Source organism: Argiope bruennichi, chromosome 2 (genome assembly GCF_947563725.1).
Source record: "Argiope bruennichi chromosome 2, qqArgBrue1.1, whole genome shotgun sequence".
NCBI lineage: Eukaryota > Metazoa > Arthropoda > Arachnida > Araneae > Araneidae > Argiope > Argiope bruennichi.
The window spans coordinates 55,782,627-55,810,035 of record NC_079152.1 but is presented as its reverse complement, the minus strand read 5'-3'; the positions used below and the strand labels follow the sequence as shown (position 1 = coordinate 55,810,035).

At 29.0% G+C, this 27,409-nt stretch overlaps 1 protein-coding gene across 5 annotated transcripts in view; it reads right to left on the bottom strand.

Moving 5' to 3' along the window:
* LOC129961870 (tyrosine-protein phosphatase 69D-like) overlaps window positions 1-27,409 on the bottom strand; it is a 666,258-nt gene that overhangs the window by 176,158 nt on the left and 462,691 nt on the right. For all 5 annotated transcript variants that reach the window (XM_056075481.1, XM_056075482.1, XM_056075483.1 and 2 more), the window contains 4 exons: window positions 19,063-19,295; window positions 12,045-12,114; window positions 9,312-9,433; window positions 1,149-1,368 (listed from right to left, as the gene is read on the bottom strand). In XM_056075481.1, coding sequence (XP_055931456.1) covers window positions 1,149-1,368; window positions 9,312-9,433; window positions 12,045-12,114; window positions 19,063-19,295 — 645 coding nt within the window. The remainder of the gene's footprint in view (window positions 1-1,148; window positions 1,369-9,311; window positions 9,434-12,044; window positions 12,115-19,062; window positions 19,296-27,409) is intronic.

Sequence of the window (27,409 nt, the reverse complement as noted above, 5' to 3'; positions counted from 1 at the left end):
AACAATATATATATATATATATATATATATATATATATATATATATATATATATATGTATGTGTGTGTGTGTGTGTGTGTGTATTTGTGAATACATTTAAAGTATTTTAGAAACAATTGAAAATATAAAAAAAAATGCATTAATTCCCATTTAAATCGCTATGCAGTGTTGGGTTGGTAATTTTAAGGGAGATTATTCATAAAAAAAACGAAGAATTGTTATCATGGGTAACATAAGTAAAACGTAAATTAACTTAGTGAGTTAAACATAATTCTTTAAAAAAATCTTTCTTGAAGTATCTTTGGCTACAACCTTGGCTTTGGGCTCGGAAATTTTCAATAACATTACATCCAATAAAATTTTTGTCTGTTACAATATTTATATTAGCAAAATTTATTAAATACAAGAGATATTAATATTTGCTCAGAATTCATGTATAAGATTTTACGCAACAGACAGATCTTTAATTTCTTTTTTATGATAAATGAAAGAATGTATCTTTAGCATAATTTTGCATCAGATAACAATTGTTAAATATTATAACTATAATTCACTCAGTTCAAAAAGAGTGTTTAAAATTAAATGAATCAAAATAAAAGAAGTTCAAAGTGCACAAATATAGGTTTTTAAGATGTAGGTTAGTGGTTTTATCTGTAAAAATGACTCAGACAACTGTAGCTATTGGAAATTGATTGTAGGAAGCAACCACATAATACTTTTATTTGAAAAATAGTGAAAATCGTGCTCTAACACAAATCAAGATATTTATTACATTTAATTATATATGTTTTTTATATTTACGTGTTATTATAATTTATTACCCTTTACATTGAAATTCCAGAGAAATGTAATCAATAATGGACATATCTCGTAAAATGCTATTTCCTTTGTCAGTTAAGTTGCTGCGTAATGTAATTTATGCTACAATTTATTTACAAACAGAAACAAAATTGCTTAAAATTCTTATCAGCGCGTTTAGCTAATGTAATATAAATGTTTCAAGTCAAAACCGCGCATATAGTAGTTTTAAAACAATTGCAGCAGATCTGAGAGAAGAAAATCAGTAATGAGACAGTCCTACTTCCTGGAACCTTTTGTCTTTCAGTAATTGTAAGGATTTTAACGCAAATGGACTCTTCCAAGCGTACCTGAAGGTGGCGAGATGCACTTGGCTTTGTCATTCGGTGTGCTAGAGTGTCCACAACCGGCTTTATTCACTGTGCAAATCTTCACGGTGTAATTCGTATTGGGTCGGACGGTGCTTTTGAAAACTTGGTTCTCTTTCTGAACTTCGTTAAACTCTTGAAAAGTGTCCATTACGAAATATCCACTGGCATTCCGGTACTTGGCTTCACCTTCCAGTGTCACCTGAAACGAGGTTACAGTTACAGAGTAAATTGTGGGGATTATTCACAAATGAATGGAAGTAATTGATAACATTTTGGAGACAAAACTACTTTCTAATGATCATTTGATATGATATTATATCCATCATTCATTTGCTTATTTTGTATGTACATATATATTTATGAAAATACTGTATAATAATTTATATTGGATATTAAAGAAAAACCAAGTAAAAAATGTTAAATTTTTTGCGAATGAAAACTAAAAATATTATTTTGCGAGTCTTCAACTCGATATCTATTTTAAATGCAAATTTACTAATGGAAAGATCATCCTGTTTTATTAATTAGAGAAAAAATATGCATTTTCATTTAATTTCAATAAATTCATATCAATATACTTGAATATCAGACTTTTATATTTCGATATTTCGGATATAAAATAATGGAAAATGTCTTTTTCAATGAAGAAAAATGTGTGTGCTTGGTGGTGGTGGGGAGGGTTAGACTAAGTAAGGTTAAATTATTGGCGTTTACATATTCATATAAAGTGAATCATTGTTTTTTTAATTATAGATTTTTTTAATATGTGCCAACTGTCTTGAGTTTTTGTGTGTGTGAGAGTTGGTTCTTTAATTGTCAGATCATTTGATTTATGACTCAAATTTTATGAAAATATGATTTCGAAGGTAAAAATGTAAATTCATGTACAGTATTTTTTTTTAAAAAATTTTTAATTAATGGAACTTATAAAATTATAATTTTTTCACCATTTCGAAAAATTGTATTTTTAATGATACCGATTTTGTTTTTGTGCAAATTTTTCCTGAATTTCCTGAATTTTTTAAAGGTATTTTTCATATAGTAATCAAGCGAAAAAAATTTTCCGCAAAAGGTTTCATTGTTACAATGAAATTCAAGTAAATTCCGTCGTTTCATTGAATATTTAGATGCGTGGTTTTTGTTTCACAGTATTGTGAAATAAGGAATAAAGTTTCTGCTACCTATATGCACAATTTGGACGAGGAATCAAAAAATAATACCCCAATTCTTCGAAAAAAATTCTGGAAATAGAACATGGATTATCTGCATAATTCCTTTTTAATGAAAAAAATAACACGCTTTTAAAGCCTATCTCAGTTTAAAACTTAAAACTTCCTTGATCAGGAAATTATGAGTATCCAGTTATATAAAAGCGCTTTAATAGGAATTAAACGCAATTAATATTCTCAGTTAACCACCTAGTCACCTCAAGGAGGGTAATTATAAATATTTTTTTATTTTTACAAATTAATGTGGTGGATCAAAATTTTTGGAATTTGATTGACTAAGCTCCAGCTTATTACATTATATAAAAAAATAAAATAATCCATACAGACTTAAACTTCGTTCAAACAATTAATGTGAATATATAGATTATTATATATAAAGAAGCAAATATCCTATAATTGAACTTCCTAGTATCCGTTTCCTGAATACATATGATGTGCAGGATGTATGAATGGTTAGGAACAGAATGATCAAATTAAATTCTATTGTTTATTTTAGAAATTAGTTTTAAGAAAAGAAGTATGATTGACGTGTAATATTTTTTATATAAACAAAAGAAAGATTTATATAGTACAAAAAGTTTTTAATTTTGTTGAGCTTTGTATATTCAAGTTGTCTGGGCAATTTAATTTTTTTTTCTGTGATAAAATATGAATATGATTATTTTTCAAGGATGGAAACAAATTTTTTGATAAATATTGAGTACATAATTTAGTTTTTGATTCATCGCTGCACAATTTTCTACCATTTGTAGCTTTGAAAAATCAAATATTTAAATAGTATAAAAATAATGGTTTATTTCTGTTAATGAGAGCAGAGTTCTGGTTTGATGTTTAATTGCAATTCATTAAATTTATAATAATTTATTATTGTAAAATGCTGCATGAAATAAATATTAAATTTTACATATTAAAAAAATCGAATTAATTAAATATGCGAATTTTACGTTTATAGTTTGTTTAACCACTTAACTGTTTTATTGTCTTTACTATGTAATAAGATTACAACATCTAGTTTGGGAATATTTTCTTATTTAGATTCAAATTGAAATCCATTGAATACTTGATTTATCTATGTATTCGAAGTAATTTTAATATTGAATTATAATCGATATGAATGGTTTATTTTTGCTTACAACTATCAAAATTCGATAAATCGATACACTTAGGGCACTCGGACAAAACAGTTAAGCAGTTAATAATTTGTTAGATTGGAAAAATAAAGTAATAAAAACAATTTTGAATGAAATTCCATTTTAAAAATGGAAAAAATACTATAAAAGTGGCAAAAATAACAAACATTTAATTAAAAAAAATATTTTTTTGTCAAAACCTAACAACAATTTTTTTTATCATCACACATGGTTTGTTCCAGTTTTTTTTAATCAAAAACATTTTCTAACTCATTCTAAATTTCCTAATTAAATGTTTATTTTACTTTGGATTAAGAGAACTATTTATCTTCTATTGTTATTTCTCCAGAATATTTATAAATATTAAATTTCAAAAATATATTTATCTAATGATATTGTAAAAATAATTATTGACTGAAAGAATTAGAAAAATATATGACTTATAATTGAAGTCAAATATATGACTCATAAATGAAACCCTCGTATTTAAAATGAGAATTGTTACTTAATTTCTTTTCTAAAGTTGAATATTTTATTTGCAATCCAAAAAAATTAGAGCTGAGATTCTTTTTTTGCATGACTCTTAAACCATTTTTTCATTTTAAAGCTTTTACTTAATTCCTTCGAATTAATGCTAAAGATAGATAATAGAATTAACATTGTAAAGTTCTCTTAGGTCAAATATAGTAATTAATTATGAGATAGTACAACTCTTTTCTCTCGAAATATTTAACATTTCTTACACCTTGAGTATTTATTCCAAGAAAAATATATTTGTCTTGCGTCTTGTTTAACTTTGACTGTTCTTTTTATAGAAAATTCCGGGTGGATTCTAGCACAGCCCACCTCTTGGCGTCTTTTTGAGTTCTCGCCAAACGAGTGGCGATAACGTCGCCAATGTGGCAACCTATTTATTTATTAAACACATTTTTAATTTTTTTAATTTTTTAATTTATTTAATTTATTTTTAATTTATTTATTTTATTATTTTTTATTAAACCTATTTATTTATTTATTAAACACATTTATGGAAGTGTTCATTTTTTTTTAAAACAAATATTATTATTTCTGGTCTTCAAGTATCGTTTTTTAATTGAAAGATAATAATAATAATAACAAATATTCAATTAGTAGTCAACTTGGCGTGATTTCAAATAAGTCGCGAAGAGGTGGGTCCATCTAGGATTTTACCAAAATTCCATTCTGTCTTTCTGCATAAAATCTTGCGTTATATATATATGCTTAAGTTTATTAATCAAAGCATATGAATTATTAAGTTTTTTCATTAAAATATTTTTATATATTTACTAAAAGTTGATTTCTTGAAGATGTTTTTTTATGGTTTTGCTTACAAAGAAAAATCTTTTAGTTATGCGAAAAACTATATTGTTTTTGTTTATACTGTAATCATCAGCATGTTATCTTGAACTGACCAAGTTATGAGATTTTGAATTAAATATTTTAGGCCATTTCGACAGTTTCCTCGAAGAAATTTTTGAGAGATCGTATCAAACATAAATTTTGAAAAGTGCGTTATTAGGTTTTAAATTTCTGAGAGATACGCTTCTTGAGGATGACTTAAAGCGTTTTAAATAGTCTTAAACCTTCGAGATGGCACGATTCTTTTGAAGACCATACTCAGGAGTCAAAATTTGCAAGTCAATACATTCGTATCATACGAAGTGCTACCTGTCTTTTTGGGTCGAAAATTCTTTGTCCTCATGGTGAGCAATCCGTCTTGGACAGATTAATTACTATTTATAGGCTTAGCAGAGATTTATTTTATTGCATGTTTATTCAAGAGAAATAATTCTCTATTTCTATCACTTTCCCATCTTTATTAATAATAAAAATGCATATATTGGCCTCTACAAGCTAAAACTTTTTACATAGAGCTGCCAAACTTGGCAAGAATATATTTTGGAGAGAGGAAATGTAAAAAATAATTAAATAATTTTTGCATCACCTTAAAGTTTAATAAATCAGCCTTTCAATGATATGTTTTTTTGTCACATAATTTTTAATTAATTAAAAAAATATTTTAAACATATTTTATAACATTACATTTTATTGTTGAGATGAAACTTAAATTATTTTCATTATTTGCTAATATATCATTAATGTCTTTTTTCCATTGTTATAGAGGTAAGAAGATTCGGCTTATTCTTCAACGTTGACTTATTCGTCAACGTCGGCTTATTGACAACGTTGATTCGCTTATTCTTCAACGTTGACTTATTCGTTAACGTCGGCTTATTGACAACGTTGATTCGCTTATTCTTCAACGTTGACTTATTCGTCAACGTCGGCTTATTGACAACGTTGATTCGCTTATTCGTCAACGTCGGCTTATTGACAACGTTGATTCGCTTATTCGTCAACGTCGGCTTATTGACAACGTTGATTCGCTTATTCTTCAAAGTTCAGAATAAGATATGCTGAATTTGGAATTTTACTGTAAGGACAAAAAAAAGTTGAAAAGTTTATTAAAATTGAAGATGCAGAAAGATGTATTTAAATTTCTGAATTTAAACAAATACGGTAAACATCTACCGTTAGTGAATGAAATAGTCTCCAATTACGGCACTGATGCGCAATTCAAGGAATTGTTTGTATATTTAATTGTTACTGTCTCTGGAATGTCTTCAGTCTATACGATCAAACAAGGCATTAAATGCATAGGTCTGTAAATATTTTGCGCAGAGTATGGAAGTATACTTTAATTGGGCCACTCTTGTTGGATGATGCTTTAACTTCCACTCAACATACAACTGTCTTAACTGGACCATTATCTGATTATTGGGAGGGACCTATTTCGCTGTAGGTTTTGTAAAGAATGTGGTTTTAGCATGATAAGATGCAAGGACACTCATCTTTTTAACGGAAGAATGCGTACTACAATATAATAATTAGATACGGAATTCCTAGTGTATGGGAGGTATTCGCCATTTCTAGATTTTAGATCCTTAGATATTTTTCATCTGAATTTCTACAAAATATTAATTATATGAAAGAGGATCTACGGATAGAGATTTGGTAAATTATATTCTCTTGGTATCTAAATCTGTTTCGTGAGCAATTTGTTCCGACATCTGCGATTCTATATTTCAAGCGGAATAAAGTTAAATAGAAAGAAGCAAGAAGTATGAAAAAAAATGAATTTTAACAGAAGTTCTTCAGATTGTGGTTTAAAATGATATATTAAACAATGTTTAATTTTGTAACTAAATTAATTCATTTTTTTTCATCAGATTTTTTTACCTAAAAAAAGTTGCATCATTGCGTAATTTTTAATTAATTTTTTTAAATGTTTATGTACTTTTGTACATCTTAAATGAATTCAACATAGCAATGGCAATTTTTATTTGAGTTAATTCAATTATAGTAACACCCCGTTTTAAAGCAACACTAGGACGACAGACATCGTAATTTTGAGCAGCATTTGGATGACAAGGACGACACCTGAGCAAGCACTCCCTCTCCAAGCTTCCACACCACACCAGCTGGAGGGCATTCGATCCCTACGAATTTAGCGTGTACCAGAGCCGCTTACACGACAATTCTTTGATGGAATCGAGTCTCGAACTTGGTGCCCTTGGGATCTTAAGACGAAACTTTACCATAGGGCCACCGTGCTTACATTTTTAATTTAAATCACACGTTTTAATTTTTTGAAAGCTGACATTTACCCATGAAATAAATTTGTATACGGATTCCCGCTTATTTTAAATATCTATTTACTCAACCAATATTAGTTGTGAAATAATAAATTTTTAAAAATTATTTTCATTATAAGGATAACAGTTTTTTTTTATTATCTAAACTAGTAATAAAAATGAATGTATGTGCGTTGGCTCTCTATAGTTCAGACCATTTGATTTAGTATATGTATACTTCGAAGGATAGGAATGTCCACCTCATAATGATTTTTAAAACTTTATACCATTTCAAGGTTTAAAAAAAAATTCTGTTTTTAATAATACCAATTTTTCCTGAATTTTAGCAATTTTTTTTTAAAAAATTATTTTTGCCTGATTTCCAGCGATAGATTTACACAGTTGCTCCGAAATTTAAACCGTTTTCATTGTTTTATCTAATATTTAATCTTGTGATTTTTCTTGTGGTATTGTAACTAAAGAAAAATACAGTTTAATATCTGTGCAGTTTACAAAAGAAATAAAAAAGTGAAAACGAATCGAGAAATTTAAAAAATAGTTGATTTACGTTTTTAATAACTTTATAAATATTATAGGCCAGTTTCCATTAGAAAGACTCATATACACGATAAACAGAACTTAACTAAGACAATTAAAATAATATAGCTTTAATACAAGAAAATTTGGTGGAATCATGAGCACGTAGTTATGAAAAATGATTTATCTTCGGAGGAATAAACTAATTGCCTGAAGTAACTAATATAATTAATAGAACAGAGCAACTTTAAGAATATTTAAATCTCTAGTCTTTCAGTAGTAATTACACAAAGAGAATAAAAAAAAAAAAACTCTTAATTTTATTTGAAGTATTTTGTGATTGGAAATTTATGTCATTTTTTATCTGTTTAGAAAAACTAACTATTGGTCAACGATTAGAGTGACCATCTTCTTTGAAAACATGCTCAGATGAATTCTAAAGTTTGGTATAACGTTTAATAATTTTCTATTAGATATTTGCTAATTGCAAAAAAAAATATTTTGTAATTTTATCAGCAACAATCAATACAAGCTCTGAAAAGTAAAGCGATCTGGGTTTGAAAATTATTTAAGAAGCAGGAACTAGCAGTCAGGTGACCTGACAGCGAGACAAAGCGAATATAGACATAGTTGAAAAGCTAAAAATATTGAACGAAATATCTAGTGATGCAAGACTGGATTTATTTTACTTTATTTTTTTAATTCTAATACTTTAGCCAGTTACTTTCCATTCATATATATAGAGGACGAATTTTTATCAAGTCTAATCCTTTGAAAGAACGAAAATTATAAGTAAATATTATAGATAGTCATAATAATTTCGAAAAGTACAATATGAAAATTTGGTACATTGACGCACCGTTTTAAAGCAACAGAAGAGCTATTCTCAGATAGACCTTCTAAATTTGAAATACAATCAGAGCACACCTGACCTAGATCCTCCCTCTCTAAACCTTAGCACCACACTTGCGAGACTGCCTTTAGCCCCGATGAACGTAACGCGAACTAGATCGTAAAAGGCAATTTTTTAGTAGAATCTAGTTCTATATTGAAATTTTCAAAACAGGGACCTTATCTTTAGATCATAGAGGCACTATATGGTAGAAAAAGAAGGAAGTTACGAATTTTAATTTTTTATTGATAACTGGATACTTTGAGAAACCTTTTTTTCCTCAATTCATCACTAGATGGCGCCATACATATTAAAACAAAATTAATGTATTAACAAATAATGAGGATCCGAAATTTTTCAAAAACGAAGAATAGGAAGAAATAAAAAAAAATTTCAAGTCTCTAGAATACCAGGAAATGAGGGGAAAAAATCGATTACAGGTGTAAAACTTTTCGAATATGAACGTAATCAAAATAAATAAAAGCACAAAAAATATTCCAGTATTTCCATGGGCAATTTTTAATTTATTAACTTTTTAATCAGTTCGCATGAAGCTATACAAACATGAGTATTCTGTAATAAGACCACTTCGAGTTTTTAAATGGGATGTAGCTAAACACGAGTAACTTGAGCACGTGCTTTCTTTTGTTTTATCCGATCCAATTTTTTAGCGGGTCAGGTACAAAAAGAATACTTACATTGTAAGCCTGAACAGTGCCTCTAACGTTCTTGGGCAAATCCCACGTGACCACCACGTAGTTGATATTCTGCGTGTTGTCGTGGAAACATCGCATTTCGATGTTTTCTGGAGGATCGGCCACTGTAGGGGAAAAAATAAAGAAAAGGAGAATTCTTTCTTTAATTCATTGATTTCCACATGACTCGAGAGCTTTAAAAAAAGAATTGATTCCATCTTGGGAACAATGTTTCAGATGGGAATCGATAGTACTTTGGGATATGGAAGAATAACACCATTATTTTATAAAATGTCATTCCTATGTCTTTCTTTTCATAAAAGTCGTCTTTGGCCATTGTGCAATTCATGATAGAGATACAATCATTGGGCACTTGCGATATTTGCTTAGTTTTGCAACCTCAATTTTTTGCTTAGTTATTGGTTACAAGTACTTCAAAGGCTTGTTACAAATACTTAAAAATCATTATGAAGACAGTATGATTCTGAATTTATTCTACGCAATAAAATTACCCCATTGCTCTCAAATGTCGAGTTTAATTCGTCCTTTTGAAGACAGCATAGTTTTCACTTCTAATTAGATAATGTATTTTTTATAAAAGCTGTATATAATAGCAAAAAATTCTTGTATTGATTTTTAGATATCATAATTAGATTTTTTGACGTTCTAAGCACTAAAAGGAATATTTATACTATTTATACTCATATATCTTACCTTTATATATATATATATATATATATATATATATATATATATATATATATATATATATATATATATATATGATAAATATTTTATCTTTATCGTATCTTTATCGCTCATCTTATTCCTTTTTGAGGTTCAAAATGTCTTCAGTAAAAAACTGCTCGAACCCTTTTGGACTGATAATATAATTTTGTGAGGTTGCTTTCGTGTTTTTAATTCAATTAAAGCTCAATTTGTTGTGAATTCATAAATATATAGTATGTATTACAGTTGCAAAGAAAATGTTCATATAATAAAATAGGAATAAAGTAAATACAATTTATCAGCGTAATTCAATACATAATTCAGCTTTCTTAAAAATTTTATTTTAAAAATAAACATATTAAAAATTGCTTATTAAATCCAGTATTGTAAATCATTTTAAAGAAATTTTAATCTTAACAAATGAATGACTAGAAATATTTATAACATATAACTTTTACATAATTATTGTACTCTATTTTATTTTTAGCAAACAGAATAAAATAATTTATGTGCATTTTAAAATTTTAAATCATCCTTGCCTTTTTAAAACTTCTTCATAGATGTTACCTAAAAAATAGAAACGTCTGTTTTGGTTCAGTTATATAATAAAATAGATCGTTTGATCCAATTAGTCTTATCTAAAGAGCACAAGGAAGCTCTACCGTCACTTACTTTTAAAATAAGACAACATGAAATTTGATTTTAAAAGAGACTTATTAGTGCCCATAAAATATTATAATGTATCGCATGCACGATTATTTTAACATGAGGACAACGCTTTCAAGTTTACTAATTTTTAGAATAATTTAAAAGTTATTCTAAAAATTCTGAGCAAGTAATTTTTAGGATTTATAAATTAAATGAATTTAATAAATAAAATAAACAAAAACATCTCTTGAATCTAACAAATATATAATTTCCAGATATCACTCTCAAGGGCATTGGTTTCAAAGTTTCATAAAAAGATGAAATTTCAAAATTATTTGTCAAGTAAGTGCAATGCAAAGGAAAAAAAAAAAACTAAAACATGCATTCTTTTATGTTCATGCTGGTGCACGAAAAATTTAATTTGTACTTTTAATTCAAATTTTGATTAGATTTTAATTTCTCAATTTTAATTTTTTTTGACTGCACAATCCGTAATAATAAAATTTTGAAAAACATAACAGAAGAGTATTTGCTTTCTTTTAAGAAAACCAAATGCGCGGCAGGAATTTTCCACTACATTTGTCAAATCTGAGCACAACAAAATATAAATAAATTTCATCAACAATGTTCATATTTTTTTATTGAATACTTCAATTAAAAAATACGAATTCCTTTCAATTGTATACTAAAAGAAATAAACGCTTTAAGCGCAAAAAAAAAAAAATCATACACAATTTTTAATGTTAGAATTCAAAAGAGCAATCGTTTATGTGAAAACAAGAAAAATGACTAGAATATTTTTAAATAATTCAAAAAGAATAGGAAAAGAGAACTTTGATGTAAGAAGGTTCATTTTTGCTTTTGACATTCACAACGTACACTACTTTTAGTCTTGCATTTATTGAAATATTTTACAAACTGAAATCCATTAAAATTATGCTTACTATGCTTGAAGCTATTCAATTTAGTGTATTCACTTTAACAAAATTATTTAAAACTAACTAAATGCTTACTATGCTTAAAGCTATTCGGTTTAGTGTATTCACTTTAACAAAATCATTTAAAATTAGTTAAATGCTTACTATGCTTGAAGCCATTCGGTTTAGTGCATTCACTTTAACAAATCATTAAAATTAACTTTATCTGTTAAACTTTTATTTTTAATCTAGATTCGAAAGTTTTATTAAATGATTTAGATACTCAGGCAAGGAATGAATAAAAATTATACTTAATTTTTCTTTTGATTTTATAAAGCAAGTCTAATAAATCAAATATGAAGCTTTCTTATAATAATTTTAAAATGTTATTTTAATTCTTTTAATTGATAAACAAGTCGAAAATCTATAATATTTCTCTTACTTCCGTCACTCGTCGTAGCATCTAATTCATCAGACCAGCTGCCACATCCAATCTCACTGCATGGCTGTACCTGAAACATATAAAAGTTTTATGCATTAATATACTATGCAAACAATAATTATAATAGATGAAAATAAAATATAAATTATGTCTTGGAAAATAAGCATCTAAATAATTCGTAAAGTTTTAATATTTGTATAACGAAAAAAATTTATTAGAAACTGTCGTTCAACCTTAGCCGAGTGTTTCTAGATGCCAAAAAATATATCATAACTTCCATTTATTTAATCTACTTCATCATAATATCACTTAAATGAATTATTGAAGTCAGAAAAATTGCATTTTTAAAGAAATATATTAGAATAAAAAGCGTTTAAATTTATAATGCTTACCTTTACTATGTACTACAATTAATAGACATTTTTTTCTTTCGTGAAAAAAAATTGTGAAAATTGAGTGTTACGTATCTAATATTCTCTCCAGTGTTATTTTATAAGAAATGCTCGTAGAGGTGGCAATAATTCATTTATAATTAAATTGCCAGGTCTGAAAGATCATTTTAAAATTTTAAATGAACATTAAGGAGCCATTTATTTGATGAAGATTTCTTTTTCATTAAATATACATTAGCTTCTCTTTTTCTGACAACAACAAGCAAAAATAATTTAATTTTTATTTTCTCGTAGAATTTGAAGAAAAAAAATTGAAATCGTCAAAAATTTATTCGAGATTTTGACGAACCTGTGTTGCAGACATCCTAAATAAATAAAAAAAATATATTTTTTAAAAACCATATGTCTGATAGCATGATGACTTGAAATTTAAAGGAACTAGACGAAAGGGATTTGTTATATTTATGAAAATTAGATCAGATTTACCAAAATTGTAAATCTGACCAAATTTTGAACAAAATCCTTCAATGAGATATCAGTTCATTTATATGAACATGATAACTAAACAACGCAACAAACCACAAAGCCAAAATTTAGCATATGATTTTGTTATTAGAATTATATATAAGTAACAAAATTCGGACGAATTACATAATCTGCTGGACAATCTATCTGTTCAACAGTAAGCAAATAAAATAAACTAAGTAAAAGATGCAGTTTTAACATCAAAATTCTAGATCTGCATCAAATTTTGGACTCCATCAGCTAAACGCTGAGGTTCGTCGTATCTTGATGGGAATCGAGGATGTGATAAATTAATTATTCATGATAAGACGATGCTAAATACTAATAATAGAAATGGCTGAAATGGGAATAGTGCTCGCGGTTGTTTTCCACATAGGGTCAATCCCAGGATCTTTTCTCTCACCTTAATTTCTGTCTTTAAATAAAACCACCAGCAATAGGAGAGTTAACTGGTCCTCTAATAAAGGTGTTATTTCCCCTCCCTCATATAAAATTGTGGTTCTTGCCTTGCGAATAATAGTCACAAAATATAGATTTTAACAGCAAATCTAACATTTTTATTTAATCAATCGTGTGTTCTTCGGAGATTAATCTTTGGTATGCGGTATACGAAAATGGAATTTATTTCGTAGATGCGCTTTTATTCAACTAATTTTAAAGTAAAATTTGACATGGAGCAGCCATTATAGTCATAAAATCACGTACTAAATTTCATTTATTCAATCCATTGCAGTTTTAAGTTACTTCATTTATATGCTTGCGAAAATACCTACCGTTAGATGTGCATTCATTTGATGGATTAAATTCAAAATTTGATAAAATCTCCATCTTAAATGCTAAACCTGTGTACTAAACTATATTTATATAGATAATTTATTTTAATTTATCTAGATCTTATCATGCTTTCTGATTATAGTGTTTATTTGTAATCATATAACCAGGCCAATAGGTTTTCTCTGAATGGACATCTATAAAAATCTGATAGAAATCTAGAAATTTGGTGTAAAGGTTATATAGCAAATTTCATCAGTGTCACTCAAAATGTTTTTGGTTATAATGTTCTAAGACCAAAAGACTTCATTCCAAAAATGCGTTTTTCAGATTCAAGGAAATCTGAAATGTAGAGATTCAGCAAAATCTCGAGTTAGATTTCTTTGACGATTAAAACAATTTTTTTTGTATACTTAATACATGAGAAAGTAAAAATTGCTTGCTTCATGTTTTATTCAGTATTTGCCTATTTCTAAGGATGGTATTATATTTGTTTTTACTAACAATTTGTACTTTTTCTATTTGGATCTACATAATCAAATGGATTTATTTTTTCTATTTAGTTAGGTAATTTTCATTCATTTCGATGATATTTTCCTTTCCAGATTTCTCAAAGTGTGAAAGCTTGGCAAGAGCCAGAAAAAATAGCCACAGATACAAATTACAGCTATCTAGGGCATAAAGAAATTGAAAAACAAGAATAAGTATATGTAGAAACAGAAATTATGAAAAATGTTAAAACAGCGTAATTAATATTTATATAACACTAATACATAAAAAATGAATTAATATCGGTATAATGTATTAAATAAGTAAATAAAATAACAAATGAAATGTATAAATTTTTTAACTTTAATGTATGTAATGTAATTTTAACTTAAAATGTATAAACTTTTAATTTATGAACACATGCAATAAATTTAGATACATGTACACAAACTTAAAAACGTCAGCCGACATAGATGAGGAAGGAAAAATACCAGGCAGGTACAAAAAGGCAGTTTGTAATTTGTAATTAAGATAAAAGAAAAAAAGATATATATATATATATATAATCCCGCAATTTAGTATGGAACTTAACAAGTCTGTAATGCGGGAAAAAATAAAATAGAGAAAGAGAAAATGAAGTCAAAAACTGTTATTTAAATTTGATGCATGGTCTGAAAATATTATTTTGTATTTACTTCTGTGTACAAAATATAAAAAACGATCATATAAGTACAATTTTTTTATTGAATGCCAACAACGAACTCCAGTCTATTTTTCGCAGCTTCTTTTACATATCATTTCAAAAACCTGAAAAGTTTTTCATCTTATTATCTTTTGAAGAATGCATTTCGCATTTATGCATTCTTATTGATCCAACCTTAGAGGGTCACTCACAATTCCTTACGGCAAAACAACGTTTTCCAAAAAAGCGAAACTTGAATTCTTTTCAACATTTCTTAAGCCAGGCTCTTGTAACGAGTATTCAATAGTTCTCATCAGACCAATGGGCCAGCTGGAAGTGCATTTTTGGAAACATCGAATTTTTCTTTTCTCTCTCTCTGTTTTTTTTATCGTCTGCGGATATATTCGACTCGAAGAGCTCGGCAAATGAAGATAATTAGCTTTTTCCCAATTTTTATTCCCTACTCGTTGAAACTTCTCGTTTGTAAATTTTCTCAATGGAATGATTCGCTTTTTTTTTTCCCGCGAATCGTTGTTGAAGTTTTTTTTTTTTCATCCATCTCTTTTATCCATCTTGATATAAATGCCTTTAAGGATTAGTGAATGCCCTGAAATGGAGTACATCGTAAAGTAGCTATAAAATATTATAAATGCGACGATTCAAAGGTCTGATTGTGGCTTTTTTTACGACTTCTCTTTTTTCTTCCTCCATTAATAAGTCGATGAAATTCGATTAGGAAAGCCTTTTACGAAATCTTTTTTTAAAACTGAAATTTAATTTGTTTTCAATAGTTCGTTTTGCAATTTTTTTTCTAAGTTTGTTGAAAAAAATAACCTTAAATGCATTTAGTCAATAAAAATTTAATTTTGAATTTTTTTCCTGCTTATCTTTAAACTTCAGTTAAATATAAAGACGGCAAATTCAATTTTATTTAAAAGTGAATGAAACAGGATCCCTAAATCTTAAATGGATCAGTTTCTTCTGTAAGACAGAAGTAATGTTGGTGTTCATTTAAAGGGTTTTTGGGTTACAACTTAATTGATTAAATATACGAATGAAATAATTTTTTCTACGAATATCTAATTAACTGCGATTGATTTAATTGTGGCATTTAGAAAAAGCTAGAAATGCGCCACATTAAAGGTAACTGTCTTTAAAGGTATTTCGCATTCTAATTTTTCATCTTTAATAATAATGAATGAATGAATTATGTCTGATGATTATACACTTTGGAAGGTGAAAATATGCCCTTTGGAATTATTTTTTTCGAAATTTTAATTAATTAAAAATTAAACGAAATATGGACGTATTTTTTCTCGATAGCTCCACAAAATGATTTTTATATCATTTTAAAACTCATAACATTGTCTTTTTATTTATAATTAATTTAATATGTTTTTCAAAAATTTCATCATTGATTTCATATTGCTGCGCTGAAATTGAAATATTTAATAATGTAATTTTTTACATTGTGTAATGATTTATAGCACTATGTAAGTACGGGATTTGACTTTATTAATATAGTCCACATACATATTGAGCATAACAGGTGTTGTTGTTTATGGCACTTGTCATAGACAAGCCAGCCGACGAAGTTAGCGATTTTAAGCTGAGTTTAGCGTCTCTTGTTTCAGCAGTGCCATCTAGTGCCAAGAGTATGTCTTAGCTACTCATGCGTCACAGGTCTTTTCACGAGGCGGACTCCATTCATACATTTCATTCACTCATCCATAGATCGTAATTTAGACTTGAACCAGAGAACGATCACCTATGATGTAGTATCCCCAGTGGTATTGCCTCGCCTTGGAGGACATTGTTTCTACGACAGATGCGTGCACCAGCCACCATGTACATGGAGAGTCTTCGGTCAGAGGTGTTCAAACTCACAACCTGAGAGTTTGAACACCTCTTGAGAGTTAAGGTCTGAGAGTGCCAATTTCAGACCTTAACAACCAGGCTATCCCGGTCTATAAAAGACCTGAGGCAATTAAACGAAAAGTAAATTTATTTCTAATGGAGAGCATTGCTTTTTCTTAGAAGGATCCGAGTACTCAATGAACAGAACATATAAAAGACAATCATACGGCTTTAATATCTGACAATTTGGGGGAATCATTGAAATGAATCAAGAATATCCAAACAATTTAAATATATCCAATATCCAGTGACTCAGTCGGTCACCAAAGGGTAACCAACAAATATACTATTTTTTTGTATATTGATGGCATTAATCCTGATAGATACATTTACTGAAAATTTTATTGAACGACATATCTTTTATTCTTTCTTAGGGCTTGGTATAAAGTTTATTTATATACAGATAACTTATTTTGCCAAATAAATATCATAGAACAGATTAAATAGAAATTTAATATTTATTGAATTATTAATTAATAATTAATATTTAATATTTACAGAAACTTATTTTGCCAAATAAATATCATAGAACAGATTAAATAGAAATTTAATATTTATTGAATTTATATCTTTTAATACCAAAAAAGATTAAATTTAGAATTTTGGTTGTTCTAGATTTGTGACATTTGGAACATTTGAGTTTATTATTAATGGCATAAATTACCTTGAAAATTAATCTCCCATGAAATACAGAAGTAATACTATTAGTCTAGAATAAATTTATTTAAATTTTGAAAGACAATTTAAAATATCACTGTGCAACGAATAAATTTGATTTTTTTGCCTTATATTTATGTTTAGTAACTGAAAAGAACAGAAATAATAATCGGACACATCTTCATTTATATACGCGCTATTTAGAAGTTCAGATTAGAACGAAATAGTAACAAATGTCATCCAGAATGAAGACATTTTTAATGAAATAATGTTGTGATGTCTGGTAATTATTCATTGATACTCTTGAAATTGTGGTGTTTCAGAAAATAACATCTAGTTGCATCTTAATAACATCTAATTGAATATGTATTATTGATTCTTATACAAATAAAAGGAATACATGATTACAAATACAATAAAGTTTTGAATTGTAGATGTTGTTCTAAAGTATTATATAAGAAACGCTATCTTAATTATCATATGTACTTGAAAGACATATTATTGGCGTTATGATAGTCAACCAGTCTATCTGTCAAGAAGCACGATAATTAAAAACGTTTTCAGCTAGATAGCTGAATTTTGGTATATGAAATTGTGACCAAATTTGAAAATTTTCATAACATTTTGAATGAAATGAATTCAGAGAAAGTCTCCTGTTTGGCTTTTAGAATACAAATAAACTCGGCAATTACAAAACGTTAAGATCTAAGTAGATAAAAATATAGTATACAGATTTAGCATCTAAAATGTAAACACTTGACAATTTTTAGACGAAATTTATCAAACCATTGTCTGTTTATCGTTTGTACTTTCGCATACATGCAAACGCAGTAGCACATAAACTCAGTAACTTATATCAATGAAATTTAGTGTGCTTGCCTTGTGACTACAACACAAGTCAAATTTTGATGTTGTGGTGAAAGCGTATAAGCCAGTTAACAGCTACGCTACCCTAGAAATTGCTTTTGTATCGTGGTCATGTTACTGGACTGCGAACCACAAGGTCCCAGGTTCTGTCCTCGCACATCACAATCCGCTGCATTGGTGACCCGGACGTGATTTGAACACGCAACCTTCTGCTTCATGTTACTGGACTGCGAACCACAAGGTCCCAAGTTCTATCCTCGCACATCACAATCCGTTGCAATGTCAAACGGTTGGAAAATTCTTATTCTAGCGATAGATTTGGCAAAAATACTAGACTGGCGCCATCGATTAATATTCGTACCTATCATTCACCAATACAATGCAATAGTGAACAAAGGATGGCTTTACAATTCACATCCTTACCCAAGGCACAAAACTTTATGCGAGCAATGTGTATAAAACCTTTAGTGAAGAGGACGCGAGAAATTTTCGGAGACCACTCCTGCTGTCTATTTCATTCCCTTATTCGTTGGAATAATTTTCATATTACCATTTCAAGTATCTGAAACAATACAATCTAATCATTTAGTTACTTTATGAATCCCTTTGTAATTCCTATCTTGGTTTCGGCTAAATGAAATGAGTTTGAAATATCTAGTGATTTTTATGTCTTACTATAATGAAGGTCACAGAGAAAAAGAAAATGCGAAAAACTTACTTGGAAGGCATAGCATTCTCCTGGTTCCAGCCCAACGAAGATGAATATATAATTCTGTCTCTCTGAGGGCAACACAGGTAAAGTCTCGTTGGACACCAACTTCTGGTTCTGGCTCAACTGGACTACGTAGTGACTAATCTCTGCCCCATTGTCGTGGCTGGGACGACGCCATCCAAACAATAAAGTCTCGTTCGTCGAGGCCATCATTTGCACCCACGTGATTTTCGGAGGAACTGCAATGAAATTGTATGCAAATATTTTATGGCATAATAAAAGAAAGATAAATGATATGAAACTCAGCTAAGAGGTATAAGATTACACTGGTGTTGTTGTGTTGTTGCTCATCCTCAAGAACAACAGAGTCATGTCAGATATATGAAATTACGAAAAAAGTCCAATAATAATAATGGATTTTTAATAAGATCCTGCCTGGAGAGGCCTAGATAGATAAGAATGCGAACAGATGAAGCTTCTTCTGTAAAACACTTGGAGCAAACTTCAAAGTGCTTAGAGCACTCAGAATATTCCACAGTTCTAAAGTGCCGCAGTTCCACAGTTCTAATATTCCACAGTTCTAAAGTGAAAGCGAGTAAGAATAGTCTGATTCTTCATATTACAAACAAGAGTCAGAGAGACCCCAGGACGACTTCTCATATACCAGTGATGTATTGCTGGGACTGGTAATGCTAGGAACGATATTAACAGAGAGAAAGGACTTTGTCTACAAATTCAACAAACAGCATCAGATATCCGAGAATCAGTGTATGCGAAACAAATTATCTTGCGCAAGAAAATAGTTGTAACTGATCGAACATGGTTAACATCATATCTAAACAAGGGAAAAAAGCCATGACACAAAAAACAAATAAAATAATTTTATTTGCTTTTTGTGTCATTATTTCCCCTCTAATTACATAACCTGGTAATTTTCCCATTGTTATTCGTATGGAATTCATTTTTGTCGTGTTTTATTGTTATTTGTAAGTATTTTCTATAAGCTGCATTATTATATTATTAGCACTTCTGACATTTTTGAATATTTGAAAATTCATTCAACTCTGTTTGATTTTAAGCATTTCAAAATTTATTTTTCCCTCTCAGAACCCCTGCAATGTTATAAATTTCGTTATCATAATTCAGTTCCTACATTTTGGTGAACCTTCTGGCCTTTTTTTGTAGGAGTGTTCTGTAGGAGGTTCAATGAATGCTCTAAAAATGAGATTTTTTAGGTATTGAATGAATAAATGCATTATTAATATATTTTGCTTATTTCCCTCAGCTTTCGGTTTCTAAATTTTTATAATGCCACATAACACTAAATGCAGATAAACTTTACACATCCTTTTTTTAAATTTTCTGTTATAAAAGTAGTTATAGAGAAAAGCAATATTATCTCCTATAAATTCGATTTTTAATTTAATCCTTAGTAAAAAGATCCTTGTTAAAAATTCAAATAATTAAGAAATATTGGAATCTGCTTATATATGTGAAAGCGAGAACAATTTGGTGACACTCACACACAGCACGCACACGCACACGCCCGCACACGCACACACGCTCGCACGCACGCACACGCACGCACGCACACACACACACACACACACACACACACACACACACATACAAATTATTACATAATTTATATTTACCCAATGACACAAATCATTTTCAAAAGTATTGTAAAAATTAAGACTACAAGACTACGAAATATAAAAGGAGCGTTTAAAAGTTATGCTTTATAGATGGAATTGCATCCTAATTACAAGATAATAAAAACACAAGATAATTCAAATAACAAAGTATTTTTCAACACTACATAGCATTGAAAACACAATATCTACAAATATTCTATTAAACTTTAAATTACAATTAAATACTTTAAAATAGCTACAAGTTACCTTTATGGTTAAGTTTTTAAAAGTAATTTGCATAGTATTTTTGATTAAGTCAAGTTTTTTATGGAAAATTTTCATAAACGTTTGCGTAAGAATAACTATCTTAAAAATTTTGGAATTAAAGGATTTTGTAAAAATAATTAAAAAGAAACTGTACTGAGTAACCGTATAAAAAGTTATTTATTTCATTTCTTGTTTTTAGAATACTTTTCTCGATTTTAAAGATACCCATTTAGCTTCATGTATTTCTACGTCACTTGAATACAAAAACTGGTATGGTAGTCAACGAACCGGAAATCAAATGTGCTCTCACATTTAATGAGAATAAACTCGCGTGCATGAATTAGAATTTTGTTTTATTATTATATTTGAAATGTAGGAAATGGCAACATGTAAAAAAATATAATGGAATGTGAAAAAAATATAAGACGCTGTGTTGTAAAATGGTGGGAAGAAATATTTTGTAAATATATGGATGTATTAAAGTTATTCTATTTATAAACAGTTTTAGCATGTATTTAAAATATTTTTAAATAAAAGTGGCGTAAGTAATAAATTACCGAATAGAAAAGTAAAAAATAAATCTTAATTTCCATTATTCAATGTTAAAATTACTTTGATTATCACTACTCGGTTTCAAAAATTGGTAAAAACTACCGTCCCAAAAATCTTACGTATTTTCTTTTTTTTCTCTCTTTTCGGAATCTTAAACAGATATTTTACCATTGTCAGTGTCTTTTGATATCATTTTATTTTTCTGGCAAGAGATATTTTCTTAATGCTCACATCTTCGGTTTTATTTTTAGATTCCAAGGGAAGAGAGAAATTCCATTTCCGATGAAAAATGGGAGAAAAACAAGAAAAAAAGGAAGAAGAAAAAGAAAAGAAAGAATATTTTGGATGAAAAAGAATTGAAAAATATGCAAGGGACATTTTAGTTTGATTTCTAAGCAGAAATTCAGAGAATTCAGGGTAGAAAAAGAAATCTATATTTTTCGAATTTTTATCCTTTTATTTGCTTGCTTTTTCTATATTAATTGTATAAACTTTTTTGCAGAGTTGGTTAAATTAAAAGTTTTTTTAAATGATTTGGATTAAAGAAAGTAATTTTCTCTTTTTATTTACGTCATTTTGTAAAACAACAAATCTAATTGCTGAAATTGCTTGAAGTATATATCGTTGGTATACAATTAAAAATGCCCAGGGAAAAAAAGAATTACCGTGTTCTTGTTGTTTTGAGATGTTATCTCTGTAACAGCAACGAAAAAAGAAGAACGCTCATATCAATTTATGCATAGAATATATCGCAACCGATGATATACTGATATGTGCGATTTTCTCTGATATAAAAATCTTGTTACAAAATAACAAGAATACATTAATTTTTCATCATTTAGATTGATTTATTTATCATTAAAGAAAGTATTGGAATCTTCAAAATATTTAATATCAAAATTTTGAGGAAACTCTACCGTTCAGACCTCGTTAAGCCTAAAAAATATATTTTTGGAATTATGTTTGTCTGTGAATACGATAATTCAAAAACGTTTTGAGTTAGAATGAATTGTTTACACCAAATCTCTAGATTTCCCTCACATTTGGATGATATAGAATGAAATTTGGCATGAATTCTTTGCTCCAAATTTCTAGATTTCTCTCACATTTGGATGATATCACATTTTCGTATAAAGTATAATTATACTGATAAACAATCGAATAATAAAGGAAAATTGTTAAAGAATGAATCATGAAACAATAATATCAGTTTTCTGATATTCACATGTTATGTCTAATGTTATTAATAAGATAATAAGTGGAATGATCATATGATGATAAGATGAGAAAAGAAAATTTAATGATAAAACGAAACCAATTCACGTAACGGCACAGATTAATTGTAATATAATTTGTTACCTAAGTTCATTTTGTCATAAGCTGCTCTGAGTTTAGTTATATTAACGTCCCGTTTTAAAGCAACACTAGGGCTATTTTGGGACAGATCTCGTAATTTTGAACCACGGTCAGATGAGAATGACCCCTGAGCGGGAACTCCCTCCAAACTTCCACACCACACCAACAATAGGACGTTAGACATTAACGGATTTAACGTTCACCAGACCGGCTTACACGATGGTTTTTCGGTAGAATCGGGTCCCGAATCTGAAACTCTCCGATTCCGAAGATGAGACCTTACCACCAGGCCAAGCGACCCAAGCTGCTCTGTGATGTAGCTCTTCAGGAGTTAAATAAAATCTCAGTAAGGGATTTCAAAGATTAATTTTTATGATGCTTGATGGTTATCAAATGAGCATAAATTAAATCATAAGATAAATATAAAAAATTAAATACTTTAGGGAATTTATAAAAACTCTATGAATATATTCTTAAATGACAGGATTCTATAGACACGTTCATTGAATAGAAACATCACAAGAATTTAAAAGTTTTAAAAACTTTCAAACATTTTACATTAATGATTGTAAATTAAATAAAGGATGTAACATTTATCCATTATTTGCATATTACATTAATAAAATAAGCATGAAAAATGTGAAATTTCAAAATGTAGTCACTATACAGAACTAAAACTTGATAAAAGTTATGAATATTTCATTTACCGTCAAATTGTTACAAAGTATTATATTATTCACATGCTTGCAAAATTCTGATGTTACATTGCATTATTATTTGGAAAATGTAAGAAAATTCGACATTCCTTATGCCCTTAACAAGTTTTCTTAATGTTAGTAACATCCATTTGCTATTCCATAAAGAGAAGACTATCTTTTTCTTACATTCTCCATGAAAATAATTTTTTTAGTGAAGCGTTTTAGCAATACCTTTTTACATCACACTATCCAGTAATTTAATTCTGTTAAGTGCTTTCTCGCAAAACTGTGGACATCTTTTAAAGTTTTTCAGTTTTGTTTATTTGCTCTGTTACACAAAGTGTGAAAGGTTTGTATATTGTTTAGACAACAATTTAGGGAAGAAATTATTTTGAAAGAATATAATGCGGCTATGTAAGAAAGAATATAAATTAATTTGAAAAATAGAAAATCTAAATAATATTTAATGCTGTGAAATTCATTTTTTTCACGATAATATATCTCGTAAGCATCGTAAAGATTTTTCATAATACTGCTTTAAAATATTTCCAGAACAAATTCTTTAATATTTATAAAGGGTAATCGACAAAATTCTTTTAAGCCCTTTACTTCCTAAACGCTGTCTTGTATAGTCAAGGAAGTAACATATAACTGCAAGAAAGTGTTCTATACTACGTTTAATGTGACAAATTACAATTCGTTAATTTTAAAATAAGGAAGTTACAAAAATAATTCAAAAAATAAAAACCGGCCAAAAGGCGCAGTTAGAATAATGGCAGAAAAAAGGTGGCAGATATATTTGCAATTAAAATTATGAACTTTCCGGGATTTGAAAAAAGGGTTCGTCTCAAAATTGAAAATGTATCCTCAGATTCCAACCCCTAGTTCGCTTTTCAGTTTTTTCTTAATTAATTTTGTTTACTTTCATTGCTGTTTAAATTTCCCTTCATTACCGCTTAACTCGGAAAAACTTAATGAAAATACCGAAGAATACATTTTTCAATTTTAGGACGAATCTTTAGAAGGAATCTTAATGGGAACTATATCCACCTATTTTACAGATCGTCCCATGAAATTTTTCCTTTGTTTTTTATTATGATAAAGCGTATATTTTTCTAATGAGAATTTTGTCTGATCTTTATTTTTTTTAGTTATTTTGGTACTTCTTTATTTCGCCGTTAGAGGCTCTGCAACTTATATCAATAATTGAGGATAGTCATTTTATTATAGACACACGTTACTTTCCTGTCTAAGTGAGACGCCATTTTAAATTTAAAGCGCTTAAAAGGACTTTGCCGATCAACCGGTATTTTTTACGTATTTTTGTATCTTTTATAAGTACAAATAAAATCTGTTTATGTTATGTTTCCTTCAAAGTAACTACACCTTCGAAACATACACTTTTATTACACCTCTAATAAAGATGTAAATGCGGTTTATAAACTACTTTTTGCTATTTCCTTCAGTGAATTCACCACACTTTTTCGAAATTTGAAAATCGTCTCCTCTCAAGATATTTCTTCTATCATGGAATAAGTCCCATGGGATGAAATCAGACGTATTAAGTAATCGTTGAATACGATAATTTGATAGATAATTTACAGAAGGATTTTGGAGTCTTCATAGAGCAGCATATCCTGGCTTTAAAAAAATGTGGCAAGTTGGGATGCCTGCAATCACGAGCTGCGGTATTAGTGTTTGAACAGTATGAAACTTGTTCTGACTAATCGGTTACAAGATATTATTCACTTGATCTGTAGGAAATGGAAGATTTATTTCATATTTGAAAATATTCAACTATTTCCGAAAATTATTGAATATAATAATATATGACGATCGATTTGACTTTGATTGCCTTAGATAGCTTCCATTTTAATTCACAATCCTGCTCTATTTCTTATTCTACTTCACCTTGTATTAAGATATGCGATGCTTTAAAAAAGTATTTCAAAAATGAAATCATGTTGATGAAAATTTTAAGTATGATCGCGATGTTGAATAATTCATCACAGTAAGACTTCTTGGGTTTAGTGCCGTAATTCTAAACCATGATAAAATGAACTGAATCAGCTTTATCTTTCACAAACTTATATACACCATCAGCGAGACAAGGTTTAATACCAAAGAGTTTAACAGCAGAAATAGCAAATCTTTGGTAGCATGGGTTTCCAAACCTTCTGGTCCCACATTTGGGACTGTCTATAAGAAACGGCAATCCTTTACTAATAGGGCAAGATGGTGCTGAAATATATCCCCTACATTGTTCGATATTCTGAATACCACACAATATCATGAAATGTAACAATATGGTAGAGTATTTTGCACTCATAGGAGTGAGTAAGATCATTTCTCGTCTGTTAATTGCTGATTAAGAGTGCTTTAGAGATATTTTCAATTAATGATTATAATAAAGAGTGAATATATAGTTAAAGGTTTAATTATGTGTAAATTGAGAATGAAAGGGATAAATTTAGTTTAGTTATATATTACTGTAACAATATATGCATTTTATATTACTATATATACTACTATTTTACTTATATACAGGGTGTCCCACAAAGTGTGCAACGCCTAACATTTACAGAATCGGATAAAGCACGTCAAGACGAGTACTCTTTCGCCACAGAATATCCCCGAACTTGGAATCTCTAGGATTCCCTGTCGGTTGAAAGGATATACGTGGGAGTATTTATTAAGATAAAAGAAATACACATAAAAAGACAAAAAAAAATCAATATACACAAAAAAAAGACATAAAATATCAATATACACATAAAAAGACATAAAATATCATCAATACACATAAAAAGTAACTATATACAATATTATAATGATGAGGGAGGTGTTCGGTGGGGAGTATGAGTAGATGAAATCTATTGAAGGTAATATATTCTGGAGAAGAGCTTGGTTGAGAAATAAAACGAAAATTTATACTGGGCTTGGGTCTGGAGAAATCAATTCCTCGTTCTCTTGTAGGAACCGCACAAGATGTCTAATTTTAACCTTGGACATATTGTTTCTCATAACGTTGGTCCACCAGATATTTTCTAGGTCATGGGTGGGTTTTTTGAGATGAAAAGATGTGGTGAGAGGGCGCTACTTCGCCGCAGCCACATTGATCAGATCCTTTAATATGGAATCTCTTGAAATATGAAGAGAAAGGCTGATGTATAAACTTGTGGGGTCCCCGAATATAGCATCATAGTCTAATGACACTAAGAACGTTAATTACGAATTCGACAGTTTGTATTCCAAATTAGGATGCATACGACGACTGAACAACATCGAAGCTTCCCTTGATGATTATTGTCACCCCAAAATAAACGGCGGCACGATGATTAAAAGTACGTACGAAATATTAGCAATTATTTGTTTATGCAAGATGGGGCTAGACTTTACGGCACTCAGCGAAACTTTAATGGAACATTTTCACCATAGATCGGGCTGGATTGCATTACGAAAACAGACAATGTCATAGAATGTCCACCTTACTCTGCAGATCTTAAACCCTGCAACTAATTTTTATGGGGACGTTTGAAAAACACATTGTATCTCACATAAGCCTCAACATTGGACGACTTGAGAGCAGAAACTAAAACCGAGTTAAGGAAATTGGAGCACATGTTTTGCATAGAACAACTGCAAATTTCGATTCCAGACTTTGCCATGTAATTTGTTCGAACGGCCGATATTTGAAAATCTGTTCTATTGAAAGTGCTCAGTAAACATTGATTTTCACTTTTTTTTTATTTTTTAAAGGTTTTTTTTATAACACAAGCTTCACATGTTAATTAGACTATGACGCTTTATTCGGGGACTCCACATGTTTTACATCAAAATACT